This window comes from the organism of the source record quoted next, unplaced genomic scaffold, assembly GCF_019419815.1.
Source record: "Pyrus x bretschneideri cultivar Hongxiangsu unplaced genomic scaffold, Pyrus_bretschneideri_v1 Contig13, whole genome shotgun sequence".
Taxonomy (NCBI): domain Eukaryota; kingdom Viridiplantae; phylum Streptophyta; class Magnoliopsida; order Rosales; family Rosaceae; genus Pyrus; species Pyrus x bretschneideri.
The window spans coordinates 8,529,015-8,553,626 of NW_025999424.1; the positions used below are offsets into that span (position 1 = coordinate 8,529,015).

General features: G+C 35.8%; 3 protein-coding genes and 1 pseudogene across 4 annotated transcripts in view; 2 read left to right on the forward strand and 2 right to left on the reverse strand.

The window, feature by feature from the left end:
• The window catches only part of LOC108866908 (26S proteasome non-ATPase regulatory subunit 10-like), a 95,822-nt gene extending 93,075 nt beyond the window's left edge, over positions 1–2,747 (reverse strand). The window contains exons 1-2 of the mRNA XM_048579328.1: positions 2,568–2,747; positions 2,390–2,486 (exon numbers count right to left, since the gene is read on the reverse strand). The gene's annotated coding sequence lies outside the window, so the exon portion shown is untranslated. The remainder of the gene's footprint in view (positions 1–2,389; positions 2,487–2,567) is intronic.
• Positions 2,748–8,266: 5,519 nt separating this feature from the next.
• On the forward strand, positions 8,267–10,320 carry LOC125474994. 2 transcript variants are annotated; one of them, XM_048579297.1, is made up of 4 exons: positions 8,267–8,476; positions 8,562–8,661; positions 9,368–9,740; positions 9,918–10,320. In XM_048579297.1, exons 1-3 carry the CDS (start codon positions 8,376–8,378, stop codon positions 9,728–9,730), a joined length of 564 nt encoding a protein of 187 aa, XP_048435254.1. In that variant the 5' UTR covers positions 8,267–8,375; the 3' UTR covers positions 9,731–9,740; positions 9,918–10,320. The 2 variants fall into 2 exon arrangements, with proteins under 2 accessions (XP_048435254.1, XP_048435253.1); XM_048579296.1 differs by having other exon boundaries at positions 9,368–9,719.
• Positions 10,321–17,140: 6,820 nt separating this feature from the next.
• Positions 17,141–17,258, forward strand: LOC125475038 (annotated as a pseudogene).
• Positions 17,259–18,606: 1,348 nt separating this feature from the next.
• Positions 18,607–22,623, reverse strand: LOC125474771 (ankyrin-3-like). The gene is made up of 3 exons (XM_048578749.1): positions 22,456–22,623; positions 22,272–22,369; positions 18,607–19,097 (listed from the first exon to the last, which is right to left on the reverse strand). Exons 2-3 carry the CDS (start codon positions 22,360–22,362, stop codon positions 18,607–18,609), a joined length of 582 nt encoding a protein of 193 aa, XP_048434706.1. The 5' UTR covers positions 22,363–22,369; positions 22,456–22,623.
• Positions 22,624–24,612: the final 1,989 nt, after the last annotated feature.

Below are 24,612 nucleotides of genomic sequence, written 5' to 3' on the forward strand. Positions count from 1 at the left end.
TTAATAATTGATTTAGGATTTTAGTACTCACACCTTTATTAAACTCCTTACTAATTTTCAATTCAAATCATTTCCAAAATAAATGAAAAAATAGAATAAGTTTGTACCCCTTAATTTTTTATAAAAAGGTTTCCAATTTTTTAATCTTATATGTACGCATTCATGTAATTTTTCAAATTTTCAATCTTAAAATGTACCTATTCTTAAATATATCAATTTGTTGTAGTGAAATGTACCCATTCTTTTTCTTGATTTGAGAATGTATCCATGTCAATTTTAATCAAAGAAATTTACTAATGTTATTCAGCCTAATATCTTTTTTTTTTTTTTTGTGTGGGTTTGAAGAATGTACCCATATTTTGGTACAATAATTTTTTTTGTTAATTTTTGATGAATGTACCCATGTTTATATACATACATATATATATACACACACAAACACACACAATCTATTGGATAGTATAATTTACATTTTAATAATTTTAATCCACAAATTATGAGTTTTTTTAATTTAAAATCTCATTAATACAAACAACTATAAATTTTAATTTTTAATTTAAAAAATATAGTAACCTACATAGAAATACGTTATCACATTAATTTTAGAGATTTCGATAAAAAATTAAAAACCAACAAGATTTCAGTCAAAGAATATTGATATTTAGGAATCACATCCAAAGTGTCCCAAAAATATATCATAACATTTTCTTAAAAAGATATAGACGATTATTTAATTAGATAAAGAAATAATAAATGATTGTTTTGGCAAGCAGAGACACACCTGCGCTTGTACTGGGCACCGATGGATGTAATGATGGCTCCAACACACCTGCCAATGCCATGGTCACCCGCACCTTGTGCCACGTTCAACCTGTGATTCCGGTGGAGCATATCACGTATACACACATATGTAGGAGGGCTCGCTTACAAAGCCAGTCTCCCTGGACTCTCTAGCCACGTACACCTCTCTCTTCCATCTTCTTCACAGTTTCACCGCCAAATCATCTACGGCAGGCTTCACTGCCAAACCCATCTCAAAACCCCATTTGGAGCGGGAGAAATATGGGTGCTCTGCCTATGAAGATTCAATATAGTCTTCGAGTATGATTTGTTTTGCGTGCTTGATGGAAAATTAGAAAATGCTGGTTAAGGTAGAAATTGGAATTGAAAAATACAGAAATTTTGAGTTCAAATTGCTCAAATTCTTCTTCCTAATTTTTTGTCATTAATTTCCCATTTCCACTTGAAGTACACAAGTTTCAGATCTTGTGTTATTTTTTTCCGGACCCATACACCACAACACATTCTAAGACAATCCTTACGTGGCTAGCGAGTCGGTAGAGACTTGTGAGCGAGTGTCCGTAGCAAATCTCATATATAAATTATTTAAACAAATAAAAAATTAGCTATCAAAGTAGTCTAATTACTACTTACAGATTGAAAGGAATTACTAGGTAAGAACAAAATCATTGAACATACGTATATTTGAAAAGCAACTTCATAGTATAAAGTCATTCATCATCTATACTTTAAAGAGGTGTTCAAAATATGTTCTAAATATTATATCGTCATCCATCAGATATTTTATAAAGAACACGAGTTATAGGAAAAATAGTAATAATTCAAAATAACCTCAATAAGCATGTTGTCTCATAAAACGTAATCAGTAAATCATGCTTTTCATGTATGCATTACTACTGTTAAAACATGCATTTTTAGAAAGGGTCCACTCACAGATACTTTGTTGCCGAAGAGACACGCAAACTAGTAAAGATGAAAACGCCACAGATAATTACTCCTAAGCACATAAAGTATACAATTAATAAAACTCTACTCAAATGATTTAATTTGGAAAAATGAATGTCAAAAACGGATTCAGGACGTCGAAATTAGCCTACGAGGGGTTCCAGGCGAAACTCAAAAAAGTCAACGCTGACAGTTGATCGGGTCAAAGTCAACGGGTCTGAGCCTAAAGGGCTTGGGTCCAATAGGTTTTAGGGTTTAAAGGGTATTGGGCTTAGGGTTTTGGGTGAATTGGGCCGAAGGCCCTAGGTGAACAGCCCAAAGGTCTCAATTCAAAAGGTTCAGATTCCAAGGGTTTTGGGTTGAGTTTAAAGCTCATGGGCCGAAGCCCTTTTTGGTCGGGTTAAGAGTTTAGCTGGCCAAGGGCCCTAGTTTCTCGGCCCAAAGACCTTTTTGGGCTGCTGGGTTTTGGGGTTAATTGGCTGGGTAACCCGGCCCAAAGGCCTGGGTTGAGGGTGGTTTTCAGGCCACTCTTTGGCCGGTTTCTGGGCTACTTTCAAACGCTCATAACTTATTCATTACTCGACGAAATCAAGTGAAACAAAAATGAAAGTTGTAGTTCTCGACGAGACAAAGAGATTGATACCTCGCACGCCGGCCAACTCGCAATGGTTTGACCGGAAAATTCCTCGAAAGGGGCGGTGCTAGCTGGAAAATTTGGAAAAGCTTCCCCGAGCTATTTTCTGCGATTGAAATGTATACACAACTTAAAACAAGCTTCGATCTAACCCTAAAACACATCCCAAGGGTTTTTAGAAGCTTACCAATGTTGGAAAATCACGAAACTCGACGGAGAAGACGATGAACAGTATCGGCGAAAGGAAGATAAGGTTTTGGGTGTTCTTTCTTCGAATCTTAGTTCGCAGGGGTGATGGTGTTTAGTTGTTGTTATGTGGTATGATGGTGAGGGAGGTGAGGGTTTGCAGAGAGGGAGGGCACGGATGAGAGGGACAGAGTTAAGGGAGGGTGAGATAGAGAGTGAGAGAGACTGCGAGAGTGACAGAGATTGCGATAGTGAGAGAGATTGCGAGATCGGGAAAAGAGAGAATGGGAGTTGGTGTTTGCCACGTAGCAGCGTGAGGCAAAAGAGAAATCGAGATAAAGGGTCCGGACTAGATTAGGATAAGAGACCAAAAAGTAACTTCCAAAAACGTGTAAATATAGACACTCGTTTGACCACCGACACAAAATGATTTACACTCGTTTGACCACCGACACAAAATGATGACATCATTACGGTTAAAATTCAAAGTTTCAAATCGTTTTTCATTATTATTTTTTTACCCTTTTTGCTTTAACGGACAAGATATGACTTGCCTTTCCTTTATTTTATGGCGCCTTTTGCTAGATGGTTCTTTGTTCTTTGCTCTTTTGCTAGTGGCTTCTTTGTTCTTTGCTCTTTGCTCTTTGCTAAAGGAAAATAAAGATTTCGGTATCTTTCTGGGATTTACCGATCAATGAGATATGGAAACCGATTCCATTCCAATGATTTTGGTATCTTTTGGACGGAGTTACTGGGATTTTTCGGTTGGATTTGGAATTGTCAGGAATTTTTAAGAAAAAGTGAAAAGTACATGAAAAATGATTGAATTATAATAATAGGGAGATTAATTTTTTTTTTAATAAATTTACAAACCAATTGATGTGGTTGTTAATAATTGAATTATTACTTAATTGTTGATTAACGTATTTTGGGGCTTTTTGGTATAATAGTTATATTTGTTTTGTGTTCTTCCCTTTTGTTTTCTTTATGTCTGTTCTTAGAATGTACTCCTTATCCAGTGATGTGTAATTTGATGCGTTAGCTTAAATGAATGGTTTATCTCTTCTCAAAAATGATGAATCCAACATGTTACTCTGGTCTTCTGATTGCCCTTCTATTCAATATCTTTAAAATCCCACAGTGTATTCGAAGTTAAAACTAAGTAGATTTGTTGCACATTCTTCGTGTGAAGATATTCCAAAGAGCCAGAATTCTATTATGAGTGAGAAGCAAAATATGTGTGATGAATTTGGATTTTGCAGTCTCTAGAGGAGGAGAGGCTCCACGCCTCTTCCTTTGGTTTTGTGGGATTTTAATTTAATTAATTTTTTTGGTCATTTGCTTTGCCTCCCTTTTAGTTTATAGTGTGATGTGCATCATTGGTGATGGGCTCCAATGATATCGGATGCTTTAGGATTGAGAGCAAAACATCTAAATTGATTGGTGAATCAAATATTGGATGCTAGCATCGGCTAAATTCTCTCGATAATTGGTTTAGTTTGTACATATTTGTTTAAAATTTTGATAGCAAATGGGTTATATTCTTTCTGTATTTGGTTCACAAAGGGAGGGCAACATTTTTCGGGCTTTGGATATTCTATATATACTAAAAGCCGGTGGAAAAGCACTGTTCACTAACAGTGCCGTTCCGGTTTTGCCCCTGATCTAACACCCATTTTTTTGGCATATTGAAGATGCTACATGAAATGTCGTTTTTACCCCTTCCTTCATCCTTTTTTTTCTCACGTGTTGCTCGGCTTGGCCGTTTTGCCCTTTTGATTCTAGGTATTTGTTTCCTTTTTCTCTTCTGACTTCCCTGGCATGCTTACCTGCTATGCCTCACGCCATCTCACCTTCGAAACACAATAAAAAATTATAAATAAATTAGACAGCATGCACAAAATAATTGTTAAAAATTTTAAAAAGCCCACCTGTCTCCCGTTGGCCTTTTGGTTATTTTATTTTGTTTGGTTTTGCTCCTTTTTTTGTCTTCCATCGGGCTTTGTGGCAAACAACATATTAAAAAATTATAAAAAAAATTAGATCATGGACAAAACAATTATTAAAAATTGAGATATTTGTGCCATTTTTCTCTCCTGACTTCTCCTCCCATGGTTCCTGCATCCCTGTCATGTCATGTATGATTGCCTTATGGTAGGTGAGGATTGATTGTGCCTGTCATGTCGCCTGTTGCATGGTAGGTGAGGATTGATTGTGCCTGTCATGTCGCCTGTTGCATGGTACGTGAGCATTGATTGTGCCACGTGTTGGTGATCGTGTTGTATACTTTTTATGGTTTATATTGGTTCCCGGTTCCTTTTCTGTTTCAGCTTAGTGTCCTTTATGTTTCCTCATTTGTGCAATGAAAAGTCGATTATGCCCTTTTGTTGGGTGCTATCTTCTTTATTTCTTTTCCTCAGAGTTTAAGCGGCTGTTTCCCAGGCCACGTGTCAGTCATCGCCACCCTGCTTTTTGAAGCTACTAGAAGGGTCTTCAATCTATATCTTCATGTGTCTGTCGGTTTCGATTTCGATTCCATCGTCTAAAAAGGCAATTTGGATTTTTTTTGGCTGTTGTCGAGAAACCAATCGTGCCGTTTTAGGTGTGTTTTTTCATCCGCATCTTATTTCCTGTTTGGTTAGCAAGAATTATTTTTTTAATTGATTAGTGTAAGTCAAGTCTTGCCGTTTTAATTGATTAGGATTTAACATTAGGGGTGTCATATTGATTAAAATCCTCTGTTTAATGTACATATGTCTAGGGAAGTTATTATTTGAGTCAACTTCTGGAGGTGGATAAATATAAGATTACTCTACAATTTGATTAGTTAACGAAAACTGTACAATGAAATACTACTTACAAAAATGACCAGTAGTTTCTATTCTACAGTTTGGCAATGGATTTTAGTGGATTTAGTTTGTCAATGGATTTGTAGGCAATTACGTGTAGTGTGTAATACGACTGGCTTGATAAATTATGAACAATGTTAATATTGTCTACTAACTGAAAGGATTTCATTGTCTAAATTTTTTTGAAATCTTTTACCCTTTTAAGTTTCGTTCATCCCCTGACAATTTCTGGCTTTACCACTGTTTGGAATGGTTTAGATGTTTATAAAGTTGAAGAAACTGAGGTGGAAATAAGTAGTGAATTCTAATAACTACGATTTCTCTCAATTTAGAGCTCTATTAATTACATGGTTGGGAAAATTTAAGGGTTTAAAATTTTCAAAACACTTGTTAAAGACTAAAGATGGTTTTACTTTGCTAATTAGTTTAATTAGTATGTAGTTTGGTGGGTCAGAAGAATCATAGTTGGTAATTTGTTTGGATCCAAAATTACACTATCGACCCGAGTAATCAAAACTTTTGAATGAGTAGAGTTCTAGATCGTCACATGAGTAAAATATCAAGAGGTGTTCGAATGCAATCACATTTGTGATGGCGAGATCACCTAACCAGGCCTAAGATCACGCATGCCAGCATGCTGTTATTCATTATTCATTATTAGCCTTTGGATAAAGGATTTAAACGAGATAATAGAATGCAAATTATATCTCCAAGCAAGTAGTGTGGTTCAAATGGGCTTGGGATTCTTGTCATCGGATTGGAGCAGCATGGGGGTTAATCATAATTGTTAGGATGCATGGTCTTCATGCATGCATAGGTAACTTACAAAGAGGATGAACTCCAGTAGCAAATTAGATAGGCATCTGCAACGTGTAGGGCATATGGACATTGAGAAAAGCAAGGTGATTGTTTTGGCAAGTGAATAGAACCGTGTGTGATATTCCAACCAATTCAATAATGGGATAAATGATAATTCAATTGAGTTGGCAACGGCAGCATAGACAGTGATAATAGCAGTCCTTATTATTCAATTCAGACTAGTAACTCAACATCTTCTGACTTCTGCCTGTTTCTTCATGCATATAAGATTGAGTAAGGGAAACTAGCTTATAGAAAAATGAAAAAGAAAAAAGGAAAAGAAAAAAAAAAAAAAAAACAGAAAATGGTTGTAAAATTGTAAATTATGGCCGTAGCATTACGTCATATATAAGGGTAGTCTAATATTCATTTGATAATTTGTAAATTGAACTTTTTTAATTGTTGGTGTCACCCGTTTAGTGCTGTTATACTGGGTAGCCTTTGGTAGGGCAGGTATTTGGAGGATGATGAATGGTGGGAGGCATATATGATAATGTAAAATTGTATTCAGATTATATATGCAGGAAATTAAGAAAATTAAGGTCTAGAAATGCTATTCCATGATCTCCTACTTATTCTTGCAATTTTTCAAGTGGATTGATTATTATATTCTTGCCACTTTTATTTTCTCTGCGTGGAAAATTGGAGGGGTGTTGGTATAATGTGGATATGGCTAGGGTTTAAGAACCAATATTGATGCTAATTTTTCAGGATAAGAAAGTGAAAAGAAAATGCTTCGAGTCAATATTCAAGTATCAAAAGTTACGACATTGAACGAACAAGTTCCAAAATTTAATTGTAGCCCAAACCATGAAAAAAGGACGGATGAATTGACTCATTTTACACTTGTTTCGATAGATTAATCCAAGGCAAGTCATGTAAAATTACTTTTGATTTTCTTATTCACTGGTGTTAAATTGGTTGAAGTGGAAAAAGTTCAACAAGATCAATGGTCAAGAGATTCTAGCAAATTAGGGTTACATATATGAAATTTTAGCAAAAAGTTCATCCAAATTTTGAAACCACCTGGAATTCAGACTAGCTAAGCTGCTTCCAATTTCAACAAAACCTCTTCTGTCTTAATTTTTAAGAGATGTATGTCAAAACATCGGCCATTATATTAAATTTGAATATTTCCTATTCTAACTTATTTTCATTTTATCAATAAATAATATGTGACGTTTGTATGTTGCTTTGAAAAAGTGTGCAATTCTTACACTTGTTGGGGAAAAAAAACGTATAATTTAACTACTCCTTGAAATTGTATGAAAAAATAAAAATATGTATGTATGATCATAAAATGCGTATTAAGTAGCACTGTACTTTCATATCTCATCACCGCACCACAGCGAAATACTCTTTATTGGCTCCAATGGACGGAGGAAGCTAGGTTGGCCAAAATATATTTATCAGTTCAAACATGGTGTGCCATTAATTTTTTAGAATAAGAAAAGATGGAAAAAATTTCTCAAGCCAATATTCAAGTATCAAGCATATATCACGAGATGTGCCATTAATTCTACACTTGATTTGTTAGAGAAATTGGTCTGTTCTACTCATTTGCCACTTGAAACAAGATTTGAATCGTACTGTACTTTCTAAAATTGAGAAGTCGTCTTCTTTTCATCTACTCTATCTACAATCTAATTAAGTTGGGTTCTATGACTTTCAAGGATTAGTGACAAATTTTTAAAATGTTAGAGCGAGATTTTACCTTGACGTCATAAACCTTACCCCAGAAAGAAGAAAAAACAAATGCCATTGATTTAGCTAGTCAGTATTACGGTCTGCTAGTATTCTTCTTCATTCGGAAGTGAGAGGTTTTAGATTCGAATCTCGTGGATGGCGAATTCGATATCAAATTAGGCTGCTCGTTGTGTGGCTTAGCCGAATTCCCCATTCCTTTAATGTAAAAATATCGATGTACTCAAAAAAAAAAAAAAAAAATCAAATGCCACTGATTTTTTTTAGGTAGGATTTTATTATTTAAACTCCACACAAAAAAAAAAAAAAGAAAAAGAAAAAAAAGCGGCCCTCGATCTCCTGTATATTGCTAGTGCGCGCGCCTCCGGACATTGGTTAGGAGAAACAGCGGAAAGAAAATGAAGGTCGGTTCGAAGGTAGTGTTTCTGCTGAGAGACTCAGAGGGCTTCGGCGAAGCCATCTCAGCTGCTTTCCGCCGAAATCCAAGCAATTCTACTGTGTAAAATCTCTTCCTATGAACCCTTTTAAGTTTGAGATCAAATTCATATTATATCGATTGATGTCGATGCGCCAATTTGTTGCAGAGAAGAAAGTTTCGAGCTTTCATTGGAGCGCTATGGAATCCAAAATTGCAAAGCTTCTGGAATCCTTCACCACTTCCTCGATCCCCAGGGCCAATATGAGGTTCCCCTTCTCTCTCTTCCTCTCTCTCTCATGGAATTGTTTAGGACCCAGAAACGGGTTTGTATTCGTATAGATTCTGTCTCGTATAGATTAGATTCTATGTGGGATTTGGGTGTTGAGAAATGGTTCGTGTATTTTCTAATGGAATGTGTTCTAGTTTTTATGGTGAAAGTGAAATTTGTGACAATTTGGGGTTTAGATTGTGTGTGATTGAAATTGAAAATGATGCTGGTTTTTCAAAACCATGTGGGGTATAAAATCGACTCGGTGTTATGGAATTGTGAGTGATCTGTGAGGTCTTAAGGGACTTGATTGCAGGCGTTTTTCAAAGAATGCTTGTAGGTTTGGTTTCTATGCCCATAGTGGTTGAAACCCATTAAATTACTTTGTAATAGTTTTGTTCCTTTGTGGTTCAGAACTCATGCTGTGACGATAACAGTGGAAGGTTCCACATTATTTTTTTTATGCAGTTTTCTGTTTTTCATAAAGTTTATCGATCTACCACTGCCCTGAAATGCTTTAGTTGTTAGGATGTGAGCCAACAGCTCTGATATTGTGTTGAAGTTTGTCGGTTTATTACTATTTCCAACAGCTTGAGTTACTAGGACAGAGTGAATAACTATTGTATTTATCTTGTAACATATCTTGAAGATAACAGATTAGGGGAACCTTATAAAAAATTTCTCTTCAATTTTGTATTTTTCAGGTGTCTGTGCTGCTTATGGAATACTATGAACCGCCAATACTAGCCTGCGCTATTAATGAAGTTCTAGCGCAATTAGCAGGGCGGAATTCATCCTCAGTTCCTACAGTCGTTGCCCCATTTTTCCTAGAGTCATCCAAGCTAAAGGGGGAAAGTAAATCTGCAACAAAATTTGAAAGCAAATGTTCACTTTATGGTATAGGGATTGGTTCAGAAACAGCCATAAGCAAGGCTATGGCAACCAAAACCCAGAAGCCACCGCCATCCTTGCAGATTCATCATGAACCTTTGGCTTGCTTTCTTCAGTTGGTCCGTGTTTTGAAGTTGCCAACATATGTTCTTATCGGGCAAAGAGGTGACATATGACTGATTTCAAGTTGGGTTTGTAGGCCATGATGTGATAGTAATTTTTATTTCTATGATTTGCTTGAGAAATGAATGGGAAAAAAATTAGTGTTTGCTCAGTTTCTTTCTCTTCCTTTTAGTTCTCTATGAATCTTTCTGTTTCCCGAGTGTATGTATATCGTCTAACTCTAGATGGTTTCTTTTTCAGATACTTTATGAGATTGGAGAACTTTTAGCAAGCACTTTGAACCTTTCCTTTTCAAGAGACAAGATCACATGGAATCCAACAAGAAAATCAAAAGACGATGGGGAGCCATGGCGTGCATTATATGGTTAGACCTCTACTGTCTGTGACATTAGAGGTTGAGACAAGATCTATCGTCGGGTGCATCAGGTTGAAAAAAGTTTCAGTTCATACTGTGATTGGTAGATCTATGTTCAACATCATAGTGCTTAAACTTTCATTTATGGATTATATATTAAGGATGATGGGATAATCTGAATGATTAGTTCATGTGCTTATCCTGTTGGGTGCCTATTCGAACCTATATGTTGAGCAAAAATTGTACACAATATGTAAACAGATAATTCACTCGACACAATTTCACCCTCGTCCATTTTTTCCAAGAGAGTTTTATTAATTTGAGTTCGACCCATTCTAGGCTACGCGCCTATTGATTACAACCCTTCTTTTGGAAAAGGAATACCCTTTGATTCCAATATGAATAAATCGTAACTTGGGGATTTGGGTGTTTATTTGATTTTGTGACTGCACCTAGATAGAGCCCTAGGTTGCCTACGTACCCTCATTGAGGGATCAAGTCACTTGTAGTTCCTTATGTATTTGTTCGGTTTGATGCCTTATACAGTTTCAACTCGTGCAAGCAAGGAGCATTTGATGCCTTGTGTAGTTTTAGCTCGTGTGGGCAAGGACTTTGAGTCATTCGAGCGTTTAATGCCTTGTGCAATTTTAACTCGTGCAGACGAGGACTTTAAGCCATTGAAGCGTCAAGTAAAATTAATGGGTATATTTGTGATGAACCCACTAATACTTTGGTATTTGACTTCGTCTTGGTGCCGTGCATCTGAGACTTCATGAATAATTTTAATTTTGATGGTGGCCATATTCATAAAGGCCACATGAGTGGCATGGAGGTGTGCTTTTATTTTTGGGAAAATTTGAAATAAGTGCAATTTTATAGACTACTTTTTGAAATAGGTCTAATTTTTAGTGATTTTTTACTTTTGAAATAGGTCCAATTTTTAGTTACTTTGGATCCATTTCAAAAAACCCCTTTATTTTTCCACTGTAGCTTCTTTCTTGGCACAATGCACTCAGAGTCAAAAGTGGAGTAGGACTTAAGGGAAAAGAAAACGTTGGCATCTGTTCCCTTTCTCTTTTTGCCGTTGCTTTTATCCATGTGATGCTTCCTTCCATCCTTTTTATTTCTTGGACAAAAGACGTAGGGGTAGTAATTCAGAGGTTTTTGTCTTGTTTCTTCGTAGGCCAATAGCCTCATTATTTTAAGTATGCTTTTGCTGGGACTTTCCTAATTGTAGGAAGACATCATTTTCTTTTTTGGTTTCACCATCGAAGCTTGCTGCAACACCCACATGATGAACAATACGTTTTCTTCTTTTCCCTCTCTATTTTCCATTTTCTACTGTAGCTTTCTTTGTTCTTTTGTTGTCCCAATTTTAATGGGATCCTTACAAAAGACATACAACAACCCAGCATATATGGTCCTTGAAATCATAGTGGAGATTGCTTTGTTCATCTTCATTACTTTTCACTTCCCCTATTTGCACGAGAAGAAAATAAATGAACGACGGTGGGTAAGGGGTTGCCCTCCTCTCATTTGCTGCAGCCATCAGAGTCGGTGGTTTCTTTCCCCTCTTTGAAGACTTGAACTTCACGGGGTGGTTTAGACCACCCTGAAGAAATTCATGGGACTAACGGCAGCGGCGGGGATGGGAGAGGTTGAAGAAACAAATTGTGTTTTTGTTTTCCTGCAAAGCCGAGAGAAACCAAAGAAAGAAAGATTTAGAAGGATAGATTTTATACCTTTAAATGCTCTGTAGCTTCTCCTGCTCTTTGTTCTTGCGTGTAGCACATGATATGCTCTCCCTTTTTTTTCTCTGTTTCTCTTTTGCTTTTGTTCTCTTGCTTTGCCTCTCCTACTGTGCCCTTCTCTATTGTCTTTTTTTGTCGATTCCTCCCCTGCTTTTGCAGTCAATCTCCCCTTTTATAGACAGGGTGACAGGAAGAGTGGGGTGAGAAAGTCGGTTGTTCTTCATCAACTCCCTTTTTCACGTTGGGGGAAATGGACAACTCCTCACACGTTCCAGCAACATGGTTCTTTAATTTTTCTGATTTAATTCATTTTTTATTTGTTTTAAAAAAAATGAATGGTGTAGATTTTCTTGGTTAATCTTCACCGTGGATTTTAATTGCCAACATCATCTCCACTTTCCTTGAATTGAGGAACCATTTTTTTTTACCCCAACACTGTAATGTAATGACTACAATCAAATCATTCATCATACAATAAAAACGAATCAGGCAATACACTAAAACAAGACATCATTTAGTAATACAGTCTAGTGGTGTTCCTCTTTACTTATAAGTGAGAGATCCCACATAAACCACCAATTTATTCCTTAATATATAATTCATCGAATCAGTTACACCCCTAATTTTAGGATCTCACATAAACAGATACAATAAGAACTTTACAACCAACGTTCCACATTCCTATTAAATATTCCTTTTCCGTAAGTAGAAACGGTAATTTTAACTAGGAGGGGGAATTGCATCCAAGCAAATAAAGTGACTGGAACACTTGAAAGAAGTATGGTCGGAATCACAATCCAGGACTCTCGACGAACTATAATTAGAAGGCCAGCAGAAAATGCAATCATCATGGTTGCGATAGCAAAAAAAAAGAGTGGCAAGACCAATTATCATCGTTGTGGGCAAGGACTTCAGGAAATCATCTTCTGCGTAACGTGACGTGAGAATTCCGAGAAACGTCAACGTTGCAGTCGTGGAAGAAAATAGTGATATAGCATCTGAAATCATAAATAACATTAACAATTTTTCATCGATGAATGTGGGAAAGCCAGTATCTCCATTTCCTCCAGGAATTGTGATTACTGCAGCAAACATGATGGTAATAATAAGAGCACCTACAACAGTGTAAGAAGTTGCAGTCTCTTTCATCCATTTTTCTCCTTCCTTTAGCAATTCACTGTGATTCTTTGTAAATAGTTCCCTTGGTGTCAAAAGTTTATCTTTGTTCCTATACTCACGACACTTAGGAGGTAAAATAGTCGCTACTTCCTGCATTGCATTGAACAAGTACTGACATATGAGAGCATAATATATAATTTTCTATAATCTTTATTATATTAGGATTAACTACCTACATTTTACATTCCAAGATTTGTAACTTGTGTTAGGTTGTGTTAATTTATACATTTGTACTGACATATGAGAGAACCTACAATTGGCCACAAATCACGTTGTTCAATTTTAACATTCTATGCATTAAGGCTTTAAGATTGTGTTAATTTTACAACTTGTGTTAGGTTGAACATCTGCTTACAATAAATCGAAAAAGCAAATAACTCTCTTTCAAAATGCAGCTAGCACCTTGAATGCAAGAAACTTTTCAGGAAAACAAACTAAGATTGACATCTGGTACGTGGACAAGGGGACTTATAGTTTAGTTGGTTAAGAGCATTTTCCCGAAGTGTCAAGTCCAATTCTTCCCTCCCTCCCCCAGTACCTAATAGTTGATGATGGATTTGGATGATTATTACAAAAAGGGAAAACAAATTCAGAACCTCCCAAACACTTAATTTGATTCTTTCAGTTTATATTTCATATAGGCAATGTAATCAAGAATTATGTCGAGTGAGAAATCCTAACCTTGTACCATTGTAGTTCACGCTGCATTTGCAATGCTGCACCTGGAATACGATTAAGTTGTGCTTGTGCAGATGGGGACAACAACCCAGCCATATGTAGCTTGTTATTAAAATCTCTATCGGCAAGATTTGTCACCCAGTCTTTCGCAGAGATCCCATATATAAGGTTATAAATCTTTTCTTGACGACATTCGATGGCAACGTGAAATATGCCCCTTACCTTCTCATTTGTTGCCCACAAAAGTTCAGGATTTGCTTTACACATATGAGTAACAAATTCCACGTTCCCCCTCCTAACAGCTAGGAAGATTGCCGAACGCACATAGGGAGAACTCATTTGTTGCATATCCCAATCTTTATTTATCTCTTCGCACATGAGCTTTAAAAATGCAAGTGAGTGGACATGGACAATCTTCATTTCATATATACGTTTGATTCTTGAGATGACATTTAAAACCCAAATGTTGAGGACATAAACTGTTTTGGATAATTGATTTGAATTCAAATCTACAACAAATAAAATTGTTACTAGCATACCAAGTATCTCAACGATTTTCGAAACAAGCCCTTCCTCTTGTTTTTTTGAATAAGAAACAAGCTGTTCCACTAAACCTCCCACTGCAATGGAAAAAATGTTGGTGAAACTTATGGAGCATGTTGTTAGATGTACGACCGACCTAACGGAACTTGTATAATGGAAATCCAATGTTTGTACTTTGTAGACCAAGAAGGGTTTCATAACCCTAGAGGTGCCCCTTTGACCAATAGTTGACTTTTCAACCAACATGCCTCAAGTCCTATTCTAGGATCCCATTAATGGCTCGTTTACGTAACCCTAATCAAAATAAAAGGAATCAGATTGAGAAGAAACTGAATTGATGAGGAGTTGGAATGAGAAAAAGTCAGAATCAGATTCCTGTTGAGACTATTTACTTAAATTGGATGGAATCGGACTAAAGTTGAAACTGAGTTCATATAAGTTCTTTACTAATTCACCTCAATCGGAATAGAAATTAATATAATTACTAAAACGCCCATTTCCATAATAAATTATTTTATGGTCTAATTTTTTTCCATTATTTTATATACTAATTAAATTGTTCGTATATAATTAAACTTTAATTAGTTTTATTCATTTTTTTTCCTATGCATTTCAAATAAATTATTATTACTCTTTTTTTATTAGTAAATAAGTTATTTTATAGTCTAATTAATAGAAAACATTAATTAATTTCTTATTAAGAGAAAAATAAAAAACAAAAAAAAACTTGTCAAACTTATCTATTACCGTAGCACTCTCCATCTCTCTCTATTCCCCACCGCCACACTCTCTATTCTCCCACCGTAACACTCTATCTCCAATGCATCTCAGGCAACTCCTGATAAAGAACTGAGCCACCACCACACCATAACTCTTTCACTCACTTCCAGTGTTCTGATTACAAAATTCTCTAGAGACAAACAAAGAGAGATGGTTGCGAGTGGTTGCAGTGGGCATGAGATGTGGCCCTGGACGGGGGAGGGTGCGGTGGTGAAGGGATGAAAAATTTGCAGAGCTGAGCAATGTCTCTCTGGTGAGATGAAGGGCCATGTTGGAATACTAAAAACCAACTGATGACACAATTGGTAAAACAAGTCCATTCCGATTACCCACTTCTTTCGGAATCCAAATCCCTCCCTCATATAGGAAGTCCAAATCCTCCAAAAACAAGAATTGGATTCCAGAATTTAGATGGGACCCACATAAATTTTAATTCCTCCATGTTAGGTAAACAAAGAAGTGTTTCGTAATTAGAAATTAATTTCGTATTTTATTTCTGATTATGGGTACGTAAACATGTTATAAATATGAGAGTCGTTAGACCTCACACATTTAAGTTTACATTTCTTGATAGTACATTGTCTCGGCCACGGGAACCATGAGAACTGAGAAGTGAGACATGTATACTATGGCTTGATTACTTTTTGACGGAACATGGCCCTTGCGTTTAGTATATTTAAATATTATGTAAATTTTGTATAAAAATATCATGCCTGTTGTGTAAAATAAAATTTTAAAAAATTATGGAAAAAAAGTTATTAATCCTCTCTCCTCTCTCCTCTCTCCCCCTCGAAGAAATCCCTCCTGCATCCTAGCTCCCTCTTCTCTTTCACGCAACAACGCTGTTGTTCACCGGTCACCAATGATCGTCAAATTATACCTTCAGAATCCTTTTCCCACCCTTTCTCTGTTATGAACTGAGGATTGTGATTATCTTAATCACAAATTAAGAGTCAAGTTAGTTATAATTGAGGGTCTTACTTGTTATTAGGGAAATTAATTAGAAATGCCAGCTGGCAGTAGTCACACTTCATGTATAAGAGCACTTGCTCTTTGGTTTGTAAGGAGATCAGAATTTACAAACAGAAATACAAAACCAAAAAACAATTCAAGAGCTCTGCTCTCTCTCTCTCTCTTCCTTCCCTCTCGGTCCCTCTCTATCCTCTGTGACTTGCAGGTTAATTAAGGGGTTAGAGATTTGGATCATATCACTTTCCAAACCCCAGGCTAGTTTCTACAAATTCGTAACCAAATTTCCTCAATTTCAGATCTAAGAAATGTAAGGATTTTGATCGGCTTTTGTGTGTTTTGTAGGTATGGGATAGGCGGGACGGCGAAGAACGGAGTTGGAGTGGCGTCGATGTGTGTGATGAGGCCGGAGCTGGCGGTGAAGTCGAGCCGGTGGTTATAGCGCGAGTTTTGTGTATTTTTGCATTTTCAATCTCGATTTTACACTGCTTCAATTTGAATTAGGATTTTTTGTTGCTGTTTTGTTATTTTAATCTGTCACTGGTTGTATAGATTGCAATACAACATCAATTGGATTGTTGAAGAGTCAAGTTTTCTTGGTGTAATTACTGTTCTACCTAGATGCTAAGAGTGTGAACATTGATTTGATGCTTGTGTGTGTGTGTGTGTGTACATACATATATATGCAGGTGGAGCGGAGGTGAAAGCAAACAAAGATGTTCCACAGAGACATAAGTTGTTTATCTATTTTCAATATATTGTTCTTAGCTCGTCACGTTTTCTTTCAAATATGTCCTGTAAAAGCTTTATTTTTCAATTCATAAAAAGTTGCGGGAATCTTAAAAGTTATAGGCAAGAAGGGAATGTGGTAAAGTGAGCTTCATTGCATGAAAAATTGGGGTCCAACGCCTGTGAGTAATGCATTGAGGTTTTTTTGGTAGTAATGCATTTTTTTTGTTTTGGCCCTTGAACATCACTGGAATATGTGGTAGTTGATATCATATCTCTTCGAAGGGATTTGGCCTTACTTTTGCTAAAGGTGTTGATATCATATCTTTTCAACTGTTTCTTAATTTAAGTTTTTATTTTTTCAATGGGTTAAACTGTAAGTTTATCTTACATTTGCCGGTCCCAAGCTCGGATAAAGGAGGAGGAAGAGGGCGTCAGGTAGTTAACACCCGGCACTCCTATCTTATGTCGAATCCTTGGGATGTGATCATACCAACTAACATGCATCGGATCTCATCAGAACTCCGAAGTTAAGCGAGTCTGGACGAGAATAGTACTAGGATGATGACCTCCTGGGAAGTCATCGTGTTGCATCACCCCACAGCTGACCCCACCTAATGGGAAAAGGTTTTGTTGTGTTGTTATTTTTTTAATGGGTTAAACAGCTAACGATGAGAATTGAATTTTTAAATAGAGTACTTATTTATAGGAAGCAGGGTCTTAGAGAAAATTGTAGTAAATTCAAATTCATTATTGTTATTTTCCTTTTTTCACAGGTTCCTGAAGCTTATGATCGGCCTCTCTTCTCAGGTATTGATATAACCTGGTAAAGTCACAGGTGCGATCAATATTTTCGAAAGATGATTGTGGCATGGGGAATCCAAATCATGCAATCATCTTCTCTAGTCAGTAAGTGCTATAAAGTCAAAAAGGGTAATCATGATTGTATTTTATGCTATTCATTTTATGGGTCTATAAAAACATGTCAAACGCATTTTATACTCGTTTTGTATCCGTAAAATGAAAAATTATTTTGCAACATTACCAAACATGCACTTATCCTCCCACTAATCTCCACAAATGAAGAAAACTCTCCTAATAATCTCTACAAATTTAGCAAGTTAGGGAGGGATTAGTCATAGTAATTAAGTATTGAACTTGTCATCTATGTGAGTTATACTTGAGATCGTACCATTTATACAACGTTTTTAACTTGTTAATGATGGGAGAGGAAGGGGATAGCAAACCTGAGCGAATTAAACTCCTTCCGTTATTAGCTTGGGGATTTTCTTCATTTTGAACAGTTACACGGATATGATTGATGCGAGGAGGAGGTTGTATGTATAGACCTATCAAGACAAGAAAATATGTCATATAAAAGTGAAAGAAAATAATTAATAGAAAGAGAAGGGAGTCTGTGGTACACTAACAGTTGTAAACCCATTGTTGCCAGAAACTGAGCTTCGCTCCGCTCGGGAATGAAGAAGCGTCCCTAGCTAAATATTCTAAAGGGGTCAACTGTAGGCGGTCCCGAGTAACAGTCAATTTTGGGCAACGATGAATTAAATCCCATGAGATATCTATTGATTTTTAACGTTACAAATTTTCCAGAAATAATTAGTTTGCTATAGTAATTTGTAGCTATGGGAAAAAAGAGTCAACTGTAGCTAGAATAAGCTATTTATTTTTCAAGTTGCGAATTGATAACCATTTCTTTTTTAGTTTTTGTAATCACGTTTTTAATTTGAAAACCAAAAACTTGTTTGATAACTACATTTAGTTTTCAAGTTTCAAAAAAATAAAAATTGAAGGCAATTTTTTTTTATAGTTTTCAAACTTTTAATTTCAGTTTTCATTTTTTTTTTTTTTAGAAAATTGAAAGTAGTTTACCAAACAACTAAAATGATTATCAAACGAACCCTCAACAACATGTTATTACTCATATTTAAAAACTTTTACCAAATTCTTTGGATGTAAAACAATTGGAGATTATTGTAGCGCCATGAGGTCCTTTGTCTGGCATTAAATCTTCAAGTGGAGTGACGGAGTAGAGATATCGAGCCATATGCCAATGCCCAAGCAAATAAGCTAACACAATTGGAAGTTCGTTGTTTGAATCGGGAATGCCGATTAATTTTTCGTTCTTTGTTACCATGCATTGAGCCATTTCGGTAATCCCTTTAATTGCAGCAATAGCAAGAGCTGTCGGACCATCCTGTGTTGATTTTATTTCCAAGTCGCCCTCTTCCATCAACGACACCAATTCTTTCACAATATCCACATGCCCAGCTTCAACTGCAATGTGAAGAGCTGTCTTCCCCGAAGATGGATGTCTTACTCTTACTGCCTCAGGATGTTGGATGTAAAAGTCCTTTGCAGTTTCCCAACGGCCAGCTTGCACAGCCTCAAAGAAAGGTTTACACTGACATTCAAATCCTGTCAAATTTATCGTGTTTGTTATTGTTAATTTCCCCATACTAGTTTAGTTTGATGCATGAACTATTCTGTAGTTAAACTTCAATCATAGAAACGATGGAAGATAATGTTAAGGGTTCCTTGTTATTTAACTTTTTAATGAAGTTATATGGAATTATATGACAACTAGAAAAATTATATGGGATCATTGTGATTAACACTCCAAAGTTTTAGGAAAATAGAGCACTGAAATTTAATCACAAAGAAAACCAAGAAATCATTCATGTCATTAATTAAATACACAGTTTAAATATGTTCAAACAAGGCTTTTTAGCCAAAATAGTTATTGAGATTTGCAAACTTTGGTCCCTGAGATTTAAAATCAATGGAAGTGGGTCCCTGAGATTATCCATCATTAATCATTTTGGTTATTTGGTGAAAAATCATGTTAAATAAGAATCAAAATGATAAAAAAAAAAAAAATACCCTCAATTTAATAAATAATAGGCCAAAATGATTTGACAAAATTTGAGGATATTTTTTTTATGTTATCCTTATTTTATGGAGATTTTTCAAGGAATGATCAAAATAATTATTTGTAGATAAATTCAGGGACCAATTCTATCGATTTCAAATCTTAGGGACCAAAATGATGAGTCATTCAAATCTCCAGGACCATTTTGGCTAAAAACCCTTCAAACAATAAAAAATAATGCTAAATGCACGTGAATATGAATATGAATATGGTTATAAAATTTATGGTATAATTACACATTATATGTCCTTGAGATCATTTACATTTTACTACAATGCTCAAGATTGATTAAGTGTGTGGGATTGTGCAAGGGAAAAGTGATCCCAATATGATTGCAGGAGACTCATTTACAGTAAAATCTCTGTATAGTAATAATGTTATGACAAAACCAATTTTATAAGTATAGGAAGATTATTACTTAATAAAGGTGTATTTAAAAAAAAAAAAAAAAGGTTAATCTCAGTTTACTACCTTGGAGTTTTTTTTGTTTTTAACATTTAATACATGAAGTTTTTGTTATCCCAAAGTGGAATATAAAGTCATAATTTTGGACACTTTCATACATCCATTAAGTTTGCTGTTAAAACAAACGTTAACTAGTGACTTGGCGCTCACATGGACAGTGACTAGGTGCCACGTGTCATAGGGGCCCACATAAATATTAAAAAAATTAAAAAAAAGTTTTTGGGCCCTACCTCAACCCCTGACCCCCTACCTCCCTCCCTTCTTTCATCGCTCAGCTCCAAGTACCTCTCCCCCCACACCTTGATCAACACCACTGTCGCCCCTTGCTCCAGCAATCTTCCCTTCCTCCATCGCTGCTTCGCCCTTGCTGCTTACTTGATGACAGGAAAGCTAGGGTTAGGGTTTTGTTCTGAGTCGGCGGCACCACCACTGTCACTGTAATCCGACCGTTCTGCCTCTGTGACGCCAGTGACAAGATCTCGTCATCCTTTTCCATCGATGCAACTGTTATCCCATGCCAATCTGGATCATTCCGATCTAGATCCAAGACTCGGTGGCAAACTGCGCAGAGGTGTGTTGAATATCACTGATCTAAGAGCTGGGATTGGTTTAGAGGGATTGAGAGTAAGGATATGGTAAGTGCTACCATTCGCTAGAGGTCATATGATATGAGATATCGGCGATGTGAATTTTAGGTTTTTGGGGAAGGAGAAAAGGCTTGGTGGTAAGGGTGGGTATTAGGGAAGGGGAAGGGTGTCAGTGGGTGAGGGGTGGATGGGATGGAGGGGTGGAGCCGTGGACAGGGTGGAGGGGATGGACGGGGTGGGGAAGACGAAGGGGGTTCTGGGTTTCTTCTTCTTTTTATTTTATTTTTTATTATTATTATTTTTAAGACTTTTATTTAATTAATTATTTTAATATTTTAAATTTGGGTGAGAATTTTTTTTTTTTTTTGAAATTTTAATTTCCACGTGGACCCCTTAATGACACGTGACAGCCAGTCATTATCCACATAGACGCCACATCATCAGTTAACAGGAGACTTAACAACCAGACTAACGGATGTACGAGACTATCCTAAAATTAACACTTTAGGTATGACTCTGGGACGAAAAAAACGTCATGTACTAAATGTTGAAAACCACAAAACTTGAGGGTAGTAAACTGAGATTTACCCTTAATAAAATGACTTAGATATCCTTAATGAAAGTTATATGGATACAAAAAACGACATTAGTATTGGAGCATACCAATTTTGAAGATGTAACGTTGGAAAAAGAGTCACGTAATCCCTAAAAGCTAGTACATATATGTAACAATAAATTATTGGCTTATTAATTGATTCCCCCCCCCCCCCCTCTTTGAAACTACCATTTAGTCTTACTTTACTCTTTGAAACTGGTTTTGTCTCGCTTTGCCCCTGAAATTGCAATTTTTTGTCTCATTTAGTCTCATGTCATCGAAATCAATGGGAGTGAACTGAGACTAAATGAGACAAAATCAGAACCAAAATCGCCAAATTAATTCAAGGAGTTAGATTTGTACATTGTATCAAATTAATTCAAGGATTTATATTTCTACATGGAACTAAAATTGCGCACATCTGCGGACAAAGGTGAAGATGAGAGTTGCCTTTGCACTACGGCGTAAGTTCGAACCTCATCGACTCCATAATCTAACAAATCTATTGTTTGACAAAAAAGATTAAATGTGTTGGAATGATTTTTTCTATTGATATTGTTTTCATTTGAATTAAGTTATATATTATGTTTGAATTGTACATCAGTGGGATAAGATTCGGTAAGAAAAAAGATTTGTGGGATAAGGACTCCTTGAATCTCTTATCTGCGCAAAAGATGGACATGTTATGTAATCATTAATTTTTTTTTATTAATACATATATTGTGGTTTGATATGACATTCCTTAAAGTATTATTTTAAATTCTTAAGTTTTTTAACAAATTTTCGACATTTTCTTTAAAGGCAACCGATATTAATATTTTTATAAATTTTTATTTAATATTTCCACCTATATCGATATTTTAAATACTAGATGACACACAAATGTAGCATGAAAACGTAGTATCTTAGCATTTTCTTAAGAAAAAAGTATAGACGATTATTTAATTAGATAATGAAATAGGAAAGGATTTTCATTTTTTCCCTGTTCTTTTGGCAAGGAGGGACAGACGCACCTGTGCTTGTATTGGGCACTAATGGATGAAACACGCGTGACATGGCCGCCGAAACACCTTGTGCCATGGTCTCCCAAAGACCTTGTGCCATGTTCCACCTGTGATTCGGTGGAGCATATCATATGTAGTATCTAAACAAACAAAAACTTAGCAATGAAATTAATGTAGTCTAATTACTACTTACGGATTGGAAGGAATGGAAGCCAACAAACTGCAGGTAGCTAGTTATTAAACTCTATTAAGTATGCAAATAAAACAAAGGATTGCATTGGCAAACTAATAAGAAGAAAATGGGGGAAAGTGGGAAGCTACTTAGAAATGAAGAGGTGCATGGGCTGCTTTTCCTGGAATAATATTACGGATCAGCTGGACACGCAACCTCCGCTGGAATATTGGTATCATATTCCCAACATAAATGCAAAGTTGGGCAAAGCCTTGTTATTTACTGAAGAGGATTCAATAAGCAAACCTACCTAAAGGTCGAAGGAGTAATCAAATGTAACCAATACAAAATAACAAAAAGAAAAAGGGGGCAATAGCCACGCTCAGAAAGCCAGGAAAGAAAGAAAAGGGAGGTGACTTGAGTCCAGAGCCCTCACGATTATCTCGGTAACCAGTGATCAATGAACGCATGGTTACTTGTTTTTAGATTTGATATTAAGAATGAAGAATAAATAGATATGCTTTTAGTATTTTAACCTCTACTCTTAGTATCACGCAGGAGAGTGACCAAGAAATTGAGATTCTAGTATTTTTACTTATGTCATATATTCTTTGTTGAAAGTTGACCCGTAGAGTTTGTCATTTTTTATGTAACAACGACTTATTTAAACTAAGATTAATAAAGGATTTATTACAGAAATTGACATTCACAATAGTCAATTGAAAACGAATGCCACTAGATTGTATTTCCAATCTAAAACTTGAAGGTTAAAAGTTATGAAATCATATTTGACTCTAAATGTGGTGCTGCAAGTTATTTTATCTGCAATGCATATGAAATCAAATTTGACTTTTAACTTTAACTCTTGTAAATTAGAAGGAGTCTAGTCAAATTTAGAGACAAATATAATTTTTGTATCTTATGTGGTGAGAATCCAATGTTTAGAGCTATATTAAATGTCAAATATGACTTTGCACTTGAATCATATATGAGTATAACTTTTCTAGTACATTAGAGATATCTTATAGTTTTATTAATATATAGTAATATATATTCTCCACACCTGCAATGGCCCCAATTCATGTTAGGGAACGGTGAAGCAACCCACCTTTTACAAATGGTGTAAAACATGCTCATTGTTCAAGGTTTAATTTACACATTTGATTTGGGGCATTTGAGCCATGATTTGGAGCTTTTCACTCATACTCCCCCACAACTTTGATTCAATCCTCCAATTAAGTTAATCTTGTACCATTGATTAAGTTGAAAACAAAGCAATTACTAAGAAATACAAATGATTTATTCTACTCTAAGTTTTCATTTCTTTCTTCTGCTTTTGTGATTCTTCTTCTTCTTTGTTATTATCATGATGGTATCAATGAGTTAGTCTTGCTTGCGCATTTGATTTTGAAGATTTTGCAGTTGCATTCCAAGTAAAATGTGAGATAAAAGCTAATCTTCATCCCAAGAATCTTGTTCTTCAAGATGCCAAACCTACTGTCACACACGTTAATGATAAAAACTTGTTTTTTTTTATTTTTTTTTATGAATTGAACATGAAATTGAAGTTTGGAGGCACCGCATGAGAAATGGCATATTATACAGCCAGTCAGACCATGAGACATTTTTCAGCAGGTTTTAATTTATCTAAAATAATATATTTAAAGTTTGATCTACACTGAGCATTGTATTGGTTAGAGTATACGTGTCAAACGAACGGTTCGACCAAGATAAAACCCTGCCTGGCCTGTAGGTTTGGGTTGGCTATTTCAGCCCAACAACTTTAATTTAGTGGACGTCAAATGTTGCTTAATTATGTGGCTTATGATGCCTGGCCTAGTAGTACAAATCATCCTCACCATATCTTGTCCGTGTGAATGTTTATTCACATTTGTTGGTTACAATAATGGGCTGGTCGATCGTGGACTCGTTAGTTCTTAACTTCATATACATTGACCATTTTTGACTCAAAAGTAACAGAATTTAGGGTTTGGTTGTTGAGCTACAGTCTGCTGATTTGGCATGGGATCTGGTTGACCTGACCCTGTCTTTATTTCTCAGGGAGAATATACATTATCTGACTGTTTTGTGCTGAAATTCGGGTCAAATAAATAAATTCGTTTGTAGAAAATAACAAAACCATGCACAGGGAATGTTGGATGAAATTTTATAATTTTT

Coding starts and splice junctions, on each gene's coding strand:
- LOC125474994 (XM_048579297.1), top strand. CDS start 8,376: ATGAAGGTCGGTTCGAAGGTAGTGTTTCTGCTGAGAGACTCAGAGGGC. Junction 8,477..8,561: donor AATCCAAGCAATTCTACTGT/GTAAAATCTCTT, acceptor AATTTGTTGCAG/AGAAGAAAGTTTCGAGCTTT. Junction 8,662..9,367: donor ATCCCCAGGGCCAATATGAG/GTTCCCCTTCTC, acceptor TGTATTTTTCAG/GTGTCTGTGCTGCTTATGGA.
- LOC125474771 (XM_048578749.1), bottom strand. CDS start 22,362: ATGGCACAAGGTCTTTGGGAGACCATGGCACAAGGTGTTTCGGCGGCC. Junction 19,098..22,271: donor AGTGCCCAATACAAGCACAG/GTGCGTCTGTCC, acceptor TAAATTTGACAG/GATTTGAATGTCAGTGTAAA.